Source organism: Hyperolius riggenbachi, chromosome 2 (assembly GCF_040937935.1).
Source record: "Hyperolius riggenbachi isolate aHypRig1 chromosome 2, aHypRig1.pri, whole genome shotgun sequence".
Taxonomy (NCBI): Eukaryota; Metazoa; Chordata; class Amphibia; order Anura; family Hyperoliidae; genus Hyperolius; species Hyperolius riggenbachi.
Genome location: NC_090647.1, coordinates 47,591,556 through 47,601,309, shown reverse-complemented (window position 1 = coordinate 47,601,309; position 9,754 = coordinate 47,591,556). Strand labels below are relative to the sequence as shown.

At 50.4% G+C, this 9,754-nt stretch overlaps 1 protein-coding gene across 7 annotated transcripts in view; it reads right to left on the bottom strand.

Annotated features, from left to right (window-relative positions):
• The window catches only part of PICALM (phosphatidylinositol binding clathrin assembly protein), a 158,206-nt gene extending 152,531 nt beyond the window's left edge, over nucleotides 1–5,675 (bottom strand). For all 7 annotated transcript variants that reach the window (XM_068266736.1, XM_068266739.1, XM_068266738.1 and 4 more), the window contains exon 1: nucleotides 5,317–5,675. In XM_068266736.1, the coding sequence (XP_068122837.1) occupies nucleotides 5,317–5,446 (130 nt within the window). In that variant the 5' untranslated portion in view covers nucleotides 5,447–5,675. The remainder of the gene's footprint in view (nucleotides 1–5,316) is intronic.
• Nucleotides 5,676–9,754: the final 4,079 nt, after the last annotated feature.

Genomic DNA, 9,754 nt, shown 5'->3' with positions numbered 1-9,754 from the left:
CAGCTGTCACAAAGGATCCGGCCACACCTCAGGGTCCCCTCGGCTGTCACAGATCAGTGTCCCCTCTGCTGTCACAGATCAGTGTCCCCTTGGCTCTCACAACGGGGGATGCCACACCTCACTGTCCCCTTGGATGTCACAAGGGATCCAGCCACATCTCAGTGCCTCCACAGCTGCCACAAAGGATTTCGGTACCACTCAGTGTTGCTTGGCTTTCACAGAGGATGCCACCACCCCTCAGCTATTGTGGGAACCCAGACGCACATCAGCGTTCCGTTACCTGTCATAAAGGTCCAACTACACAGTAGTGTAATGTTACCACGGCTGTCAAAGAGACCACTGCCACACATTAGTGCCCCTTCTGCTGTTACAGGAGAACCTGTTGCATGTCCGTGTCCCCACAGCCGTCAAACCACATTTACAAATCACTAAGTCTGGGAAGCCCACATCTGCACTCTTTGTTCCCTAGCCAGATGTAATCCCCCTCCAATGACATCAACTTTACTCAGCTATTGCAGGTACCCCCCCCCCAGCAAATGCTAATTCTGTCAGGTGTCTCCTCAATAGCCACAAATAATTCCACCAGAGTGTGTACCCCCACGTGCGCATATAATAATGGCGCTGCTAACTTTCGGAGCGGGAAGAAGCCGAAAGACGTTTCAACCTGTGTCTGCCGAAAGTCCAGGATGATTTTAATGCTATTCCCCCACCAAGATTGAAAAAAAATAAAAAATACTACTACTAAATGCAATTATATCAACACAAGAGGACAACCACAGGAAGGACTTCATTTGGGACGGGTACATTTAATAAATGTTCTATGCACTTGCTAACATGCTGCAATGCAAAATAAAAACAAAAATATAAATAAACTTAAAGGATATAAGAGGTGACATGATGGGATAGACATGTTTATTACGCTACCAAGCATACAAATAACTATGCGATGTTCATTTTTTCCTCTCTCTACTTAAAAGCATTAAAAAATAAGGTATGCAAGTGACAGTTTCTGTCCAGGGTCAGATTATAGCGTAACCTTCACTGATATGGAATTACGGCCATAAAACACTTCCCTGGCTGAAAACAGCTCCTGAGAGCAGAGAAGACATTAAAAGGATCAACAGTTCATAGACTTTAGCGCTAGCATGCTTCAATAAATGTGTCATTGAGCAGACAACAGTAAAAATGTTAAAAGTAGATTTTAAAATATAATAAAACTCTGGGATACCTGGGTTCTGTGGCTTGGTAAGCTCAGTGGAAGAGTGAAGAGACGAAGGATGAAAGGTCTCCCAAGCCGGAAACTATACAGGACCAGGCAGGGATGTCAAACTCCAGTCCTCAAGCGCCTAATTCTTCACACTTTTTGGCACAGCTCAAATTAACTGAAATTGGGACTGAATCAGGAAAGGTGTGATTGGTTCATCTAGTAGAATACATTTCTCAGTCCATCCTAAACACTGGCATGGATATGAACCTTAAGGACTGGAGTTCGACACCTGTGGTATATGGTGAAATCTCCCAAGGGCTACAATCAGAACAGTACACTGTAACAGGTATGAACTCTAGGGGTCCCCAACCACCGGTCCGCAGCCCAATACCGGGCCGCAGGACATGTGCCGGGCCGCGGTCCCCTGTCTCACTGTAGAGCAGCAGCAGCTCTAACTAACTTCAGTGGCAGCCGCGGCTGTTTGCTGTGTAGGGCGCGGTAATCGCGCTACCCGGAAGCCTCCAGTCCCGCCCCGCTACATCAATGCACTTGGCCTGCCTCCTCCACTGCTCAATTAGCTGAGCTTGGACCGAGGAGAGGAAGTACAATGAGGCTGTGGGGATCGTGGAAGGGGAGTGTGCTATGCCTGCTCTCCCCACTTCACCTATACTGCCTGGCTATTTATACTGGAGGAACCTGCCTAGCTAACCTACACTGGGGGCAACTATACTGACTACCTATACTGGAGGTACCTACCTAGCTAACCTACACTGGGGGCAACTATACTGACTACCTATACTGGAGGCACCTACCTAGCCTACACTGGGGGCAACTATACTGACTACCTATACTGGAGGCACCTACCTAGCCTACACTGGGGGCAACTATACTGACTACCTATACTGGAGGCGCCTACCTAGCTAAGCCAAAAGGCGGCTGGATGGTGTAATGGTTAAGGGCTCTGCCTTTTGAAGCAGGAGACCTGGGTTTAAATCTCGGCTCTGCCAGTTCGGTAAGCCAGCACCTATTCAGTAGGAGACCTTAGGCAAGTCTCCCTAACACTGCTACTGCCTATAGAGCGTGTCCTAGTGGCAGCAACTCTGGCGCTTTGAGTTCGCCAGGAGAAAAGCGCAATATAAATGTTATTTGTCTTGTCTAACCTACACTGGGGGCAATTATTAGGGCTGTGGAGTCAGAGTTGAAGCAATTTTGGGTACCTGAAGTCGGAGTTTGTGTCGGTGGTTTCATAAACTGAGGAGTCGGAGTATGTTTGTACCAAATCCACAGCCCTGGTAACTATTAGATTAAGAAGTCGGAGTCAATGGTTTGCTGAAGTGACGAGTCGCATGATTTTTGTACCGACTCCACAGCCCTGGCAACAATTATACCGACTACCTATACTGGAAACACCTACCTAGCTAACCTATACTGGGGCAACTGTACTTAGATACCCTATACAGGGGGTTCCTATACCTGGCTACCTACCTACCCACCCACTCCAAATGGGGGGGGGAAGGGGGTTGTTGCTGCAAACCCAAGCCCCCGCTGCCTCTTATTGTGCTACACCCCATCCCCAGAGAAAAGTTTGGTCTGGATAGCGGTTCCCAGCTTGAAAAAGGTTGGGGACCCCTGCTCTAGGGTCTGCATTAAACACTGGATACTGAAGAAAAGTGAAACTCTCCTGGCGCTGCAGTCAACACCAGCACAACAGCAATAAACTATAGCAGGTAAGTAAATGGTGAAGACCCCAGGGGCCCATGTAAAACGTATAAGGTGAAGGTAATAAGATAAGAATCTCTGAGCAATACGGCAGCAGGCTAGTACAAGCTGCGACCGACCGGAGAGCACAGCAGCATGTAGGCGAGAACCCCAAAAAGATGGCAGCAGGAAATTACAGAGTGGAGAAATACAGTAGCAGGTACGTATAAAGATTGGACTCATGATCATGAAATAAAATACCAACTAGATACAATATGAGAACCCCCCAGGAATATAGTGGCAGGTAAGTACGAGTCTCCGCATGGAACACACCAGAGAATACAGCAACAGGTCTGTATAAGGAAAGTAAATATGAGAGACTCATGGAATACAGCAGCACATATATATGAGGTAAAAAACCCCATGCAACATGGCAGTAGGCAGGGCTGTGGAGTCGGAGTAATTTTGGGTACCTGGCCTCGGTGGTTTCATAAACTGTGGAGTCGGATGATTATTGTACCGACTCCACACTGTACAAAGCAGTTAGGAGGTATTATTCCCCCCAGGGCACACAGCAGCGAGATGCCCCCAGGGCACACAGCAGCGAGATGCCCCCAGGGCACACAGCAGCAAGATGCCCCCAGGGCACACAGCAGCAAGATGCCCCCAGGGCACACAGCAGCAAGATGCCCCCAGGGCACACAGCAGCAAGATGCCCCCAGGGCACACAGCAGCAAGATGCCCCCAGGGCACACAGCAGCGAGATGCCCCCAGGGCACACAGCAGCGAGATGCCCCCAGAGCACACAGCAGCAGGTAGGTATGAGGACCCCCAGAGTATACAGCAATAAGTAGGTATGTGGACCCCCAGTGCATACAGCAATACATTGGAATGAGGACCCCCAGAGTATACAGCAGTAGGTAAGTATGATGGACCCCCAGAGTCTACAGCAGTAGGTAAGTATGATGGACCCCCACAGCCTACAGCAGTAGGTAAGTATGATGGACCCCCACAGCCTACAGCAGTAGGTAAGTATGATGGACCCCCACAGCCTACAGCAGTAGGTATGATGGACCCCCAGAGTATACAGCAGTAGGTAAGTATGATGGACCTCCAGAGTATACAGCAGTAGGTAAGTATGATGGACCATCAGAGTATACAGCAGTAGATAAGTATGAAGGCCCCCCAGAGTATATAGCAGTAGGTAAGTATGATGGGACCCCCAGAGTATACTGCAGTAGGTAAGTATGATGGACCCCCAGAGCATACAGCAGTAGGTAGGTATGAGGACCCCCAGAGCATACAGCAGTAGGTAGGTATGAGGACCCCCACAGTATACAGCAGTAGGTAAGTAGGATGGACCCCCAGAGCATACAGCAGTAGGTAAGTAGGATGGACCTCCAGAGTATACAGCAGTAGGTAAGTATGATGGACCCCCAGAGTATACAGCAGTAGGTAAGTATGAAGGCCCCCCAAAGTATATAGCAGTAGGTAAGTATGATGGACCCCCAGAGCATACAGCAGTAGGTAAGTATGATAGACCAACAGAGTATACAGCAGTAGGTAAGTATGATGGACCCCCAGAGCATACAGAAGTAGGTATTAGGATCCCCACAGTATACAGCAGGTAGGTGGGTATGAGGACCCCCAGAGCATACAGCAGTAGGTAGGAATAAGGACCCCCAGAGTATACAGCAGTAGGTAGGTATGAGGACCCCCAGAATATGCAGCAGGTAGGTATGAGGACCCCCACAGTACACAGCAGCAGGTAGGTATGAGGACCCCCAGAAAGTGCAGCAGGTAGGTATGTATTAGGACCCCCCACTGTACACAGCAGTAGGTAGGAATGAGGACCCCAAGGAGTATACAGCAGTAGGTAGGTATGAGGACCCCCAGAATATGCAGCAGGTAGGTAGGTATGAGGACCCCCACAGTACACAGCAGCAGGTAGGTATGAGGGCCCCCAGAGTATACAGCGGTATGTGGACCCCCAGGGTATGCAGCAGGTAGGTGGGTATGAGGACCCCCACAGCAGCAGGTAGGTATGTGGACCCCCAGAATATGCAGCAGGTAGGTGGGTGTGATGGACCCCCACAGCACACAGCAGCAGGCAGGTATGTGGACCCCCAGAGTATGCAGCAGGTAGGTGGGTGTGATGGACCCCCACAGCACACAGCAGCAGGCAGGTATGTGGACCACCAGAATATGCAGCAGGTAGGTGGGTGTGATGGACTCCCACAGCACACAGCAGCAGGTAGGTATGTGGACCCCCAGAATATGCAGCAGGTAGGTGGGTGTGATGGACCCCCACAGCACACAGCAGCAGGTAGGTATGCGGACCCCCAGAATATGCAGCAGGTAGGTGGGTGTGATGGACCCCCAGGTGACCCCGCCCCCTCCCGATCACTTACAGTCCAGGTGCTTCTTCTTGGGCCCCATGATCTCGTGGGTTGTGGCCTTGCAGACGGCCTTGGAGACGACGGTGCCGGTGACGCTGTGCTGCGCCGCCGTGATGCGGTCGGTGATGCTCTGTCCGGACATGGCGGCTCCGGGGCGGTCGGGGTGCGGAGAGAGGATCAGGCCTGGGAGGGATCCGGTGTGATCAGACCAGCCGCACACCTGAGCATGGAGGGAGGGGGAAGGAGGCGGGGAGGGGGTCACAGACACCACTGGTCCCGGCACGGGTGACACAGTACGGGCAGCTGGAGGAAAATGGCGGCTCAGCTCCACCTCGGCTCCGTGAGCGAGAGCCCGGCGGTGTCACGTGATCACAGGGGCGTGCTAGTTCACGGCGGGGCGGGGCTTTCCGGAGAGCTCGTATGCCTGGGGCGGGGACCTCTGGAGAGGGGGCGTGGATTCGCCTGGGAATCCCTCTGAGTGGGCGGGGCGCGTACCTGAGAATCAGCAGAGGCCACGCCCAGACTGTCAGCACACAGCGATGCACGGATTGCCCGCAGCAGTGGTGACGAGTGGCACGCTCCAGAAAGAACGGAAGATTCCATCTGTGCAGTGTGTGGGGGGAGAGAGCATAGCTTTGCCTGGTCCTCCAGGCTCCCCCACTGCAGGAATTCCTTGTGCCACCCGAATGGCAGTGAACCCACCAGTATACAGAGCCAGGATTCATGGAATTATTTGAGAATTGTAACTAGGTCTGAAAGGAATCTGAAGTGAAAAAAAATCACTTAAAGGACACCTGTAAGGGTTAAAATAAAAAGAGTAATCATAGCTCCCAACTGTCCCTCTTTTGGAAGGACTGTCCCTCTTTGGGAGCCCTGTCCCTCATTCCTCCACATTTGTCCCTCTTTCTATGTAAATACATATATTTCTCTACTAAAAAATGTGTTTTGACTCTAAACTTTATTCCCATCCTGTAAATTTACATATTACTCATTTTAAAATGTGAATATGAAGGAGAATGAACCAGGATAGAAAGAACCAGAGTGGATTGAAAGATAAAATAACATAATTTTCTTATGAAATCATTATGGTATGAGTTGACAAGAGGTGTGACATGGGCGTGGTCAGGGGTGCAGCAGGGGCATGGCTTAAGTTTCCCTCTTTCTCATCTCAAAAAGTTGGGAGGTATGGTTTAACTTACCTGGGATTTTTACCGGCCCCTTGCAGATGTCCTGTGCCCGCACCGGTACGCAAATATCCTCAGATCCCCCGCCGGGGCTCACTTTAGTTTTCTTGACTCTAATGTCGCTAGCCACTGTGCCTGCGTGGCCCTGGCCATGGACATCCTCGATCGCACTCCCATTACAGGGAGCGCCTTACGCAGTACAAGAAAACCTCGTACTGCACCTGTGCAGGAGGCTCCCAGCAGCGGGAATGAGGACGCCTCTTACACCTAACCTTAAAGAAAACCTGGGGAATACTTACCTTGGGAGGGGGAAGCCTCTGGATCCTAAGGAGGCTTCCCTTGTCCTCCGGTGTCCCGGCAATCCAGCGCGACCACCCCCCGAACAGCGGCAAGGTAAATATTTACCTACCGCGATCCTGCACAGCAGCTCTTCATTGGGGTTAAGAAGGAAATAGCCGAACCCAATCAGATCCGCTCTACTGCGTAGCCGCGAGTTCTTTGCACCTGCGTAGTAGAGTGGATTCGATCCAGTTTGGCTATTTCCACCTTAACCCAAATAAAAAGCCATTAGTTCACCTGCACAGGATCGTGGTAGGTAAATATTGCCTGCGCACCCATGTCAAGCCTTGTCGAGGGACTTTTGGGGGGAGCCAGCGCTGGATTCCCCAAGCTACAGATTACAGTGAAGCCTCATTGGGGCCCTGAGGCTTCCCCTTCCAAGGTAAGTATCCCCCAGATGTGTTTTTTTGTTTGTTACAGTGTCTCTTTAACTGTATCCAGCAATAAAGGGGTCAGCAGCAGGCCCCTCTGCTCAAGACAACTAAGTTCGGTGCAGAGCTGCGCCGATGATTTGGGCTCCGCCATCGGCCAAAATGTGAATTACGGCTATAGTGGAGCTCAGTGACTAATTTGGGCACCGGCGATTGCTACTTCCGGGTCGCCCAAGTCGGCAGCAATATGCAAGTGCTAGGCCCAGCAGCTTGCGCACTGCTGCCAACTTGGGCAACCCAGAAGCACCTTCTGCTGGCTTTAGGAAAGAATGTAGGGGGACAGAGGTGTAGGGGGCACAGGTGTGCATTAGGACTGTACATGCCTGCTTCCCCCGTTCTTACAATCTTCTTCACCTCGGTATCCTGGATGAGCGTGTCTGTACTGCGCATGCGCGAGTATGGTTCACACAGGCCCCATAGAACAAAACCATTCATGCAAAATATTTTGAATTTGTGCACGAGAGCTTCGTTCTACTGGGCCTGTGCATGTACTCGCACATTCGACAAGGAAATATGGGGGACCTAGGTGGGAACAGACAATTCTGGAGATGGAGGGCCGAAACAATTCAAACATTTAATTGCAACATTTCTTTTGTTTTCTTCCCACTTACAGTTTTGTAAGAAGTGAAATGATGATTCATACAATAGAGAGCCATTTGTTACTGTTATCTCTGGCCTTTGGTCTATTCACCTCTGTACCTCTGCAGGAGTACTGTAACTGTGTTTGCTATCAGTCAAAGTAAATATGTTGAATTACTGAAGAACAGTTGGGTAACGGGACAGAACCTCAGTGTCTGGTAATAGTGAGCTTACAAATCTCTCACATTTTGTCTGTAGTCAGCTGACAGGTTTACAGCCTCGTACATAGCATACCTATGAGCAGGATAAAGTCAATAGTCCCGGCGGCGTTAATTACTATTCCCCCTCCAGGCTGCCGTGAATAGTGGGGAATGATATAATTTGGCTTCCAGCTATTGCTAGCGGACGAATTACAGTGCCGAAGTTACTCAATGAGCGGCGCTATAGTGTAATTCCTATTACGGCCTATGGTGGAGGCGGCTGTGCCCAAATCTCCTGCACTGTTTTAACAGTGCTTGCGTACACATGCCTAACTACAGGCGTCCGATAACGACCACTTCAGCCGATAGTCAGAATTGTTTTCAGAGGCGCCCGACCAACAACGGCCGCTCGGCAAGCAATCCGCCTGGTGGAACTACCTGGATGATTGGCGGCCAACCTCCTTGAAGACGCCACACCCCTGCCTGCTGCATGTCCTTGAGCCGCTTTGTTGTCTCTCCCCCCCCCCCACACACACACACATAGCAACAGAACACGTTGCCAACTACACAGCTGGTGCGTCTGTACAGGCCAGCCTAGCGATGTTGCCCGAGGGGATCGGGTCCCGATCACGAAAGGGCGACATTAGTTGTTAGGTGTCTGAAGTGAACGAAAAAAACAAAAAACAGATACTTACCTAAGGAGAGGGAAGGCTCTGGGTCCTATACAGCTTTACCACTCCTCTGCTGGTCCCCTCGTTCCAGTGCTGGCTCCACCGGTAGCAGTCTCTAACCAATGGGTCAGAGACTTCTCTCTCCGAGGTTTTGGAAGTCTTCGAGAGGCCGAGTGTTCCCAAAGATGGGCCACTCCATACTGCGCTTGCACGAGAACGCTCTCTCGCACATGGGCAGTAAGGAGACGTGGTCTTCGGGAACACTCGGGCTCCCAAAGCCTCCCGCAGTGAGAGATTTGAACGGGACAGCCAGCACTGGAACAAGAGGAACGGGAAGGCTCTGTAGGACCTTCCCTCTCCTTAGGTAAGTATCTTTTTTTTTGTTGCTCTTTGCAAACTCCCTTTAAAGATGCTTATACACTTCTGTCGCCACAAATATATCTCATCTATTCATTTTCTATTGATTTTGGGCTCCTTATCAATCAAACGTGTGATCGTATATGTTGGAAATTCTCCATACAAGCAGGCAGTGGAACAATGGCTACATAAATTCCCCAGATTAAGATGTACTTTACTGGCAGTTTGTTTGATGATAGATTTTGCTGAGATGTACTCAAGGTGGAGTGTGCAGTGTGGAAGTAATAGATCAGTAACTGATCGATTTCTGATCAGGGAGGAGTCAATCGGTTGCTGAGCACTACAAAGCTTGCAGTAGCGGCAGGTAGAACTGTATCACATGGGGCAATGTGTAAAGGTGGTAAATGATTGACAACAGGTAGATATTGATCATGTTTACCAATCTAACAAGTGTAGGCCCAGCAGCAGGTGCAGTTTCAATATTAGTCAACAGATGGAGTATGCCAATGCCTAAAGATCCTGGTTGTTTAACCTCCCTAGCAATCAATTAAAACCGCCAGAGGGCAGCGCAGCACTTTAATTGTTTTTTTTTAAATTATGTAGCTAGCCTAGCGCTAGCTACATGATAGCCGCTGTGCAGCGGCATCCGTCCACCCCCTCCGATCGCCTCGGGCGATCAGCGCAAACAG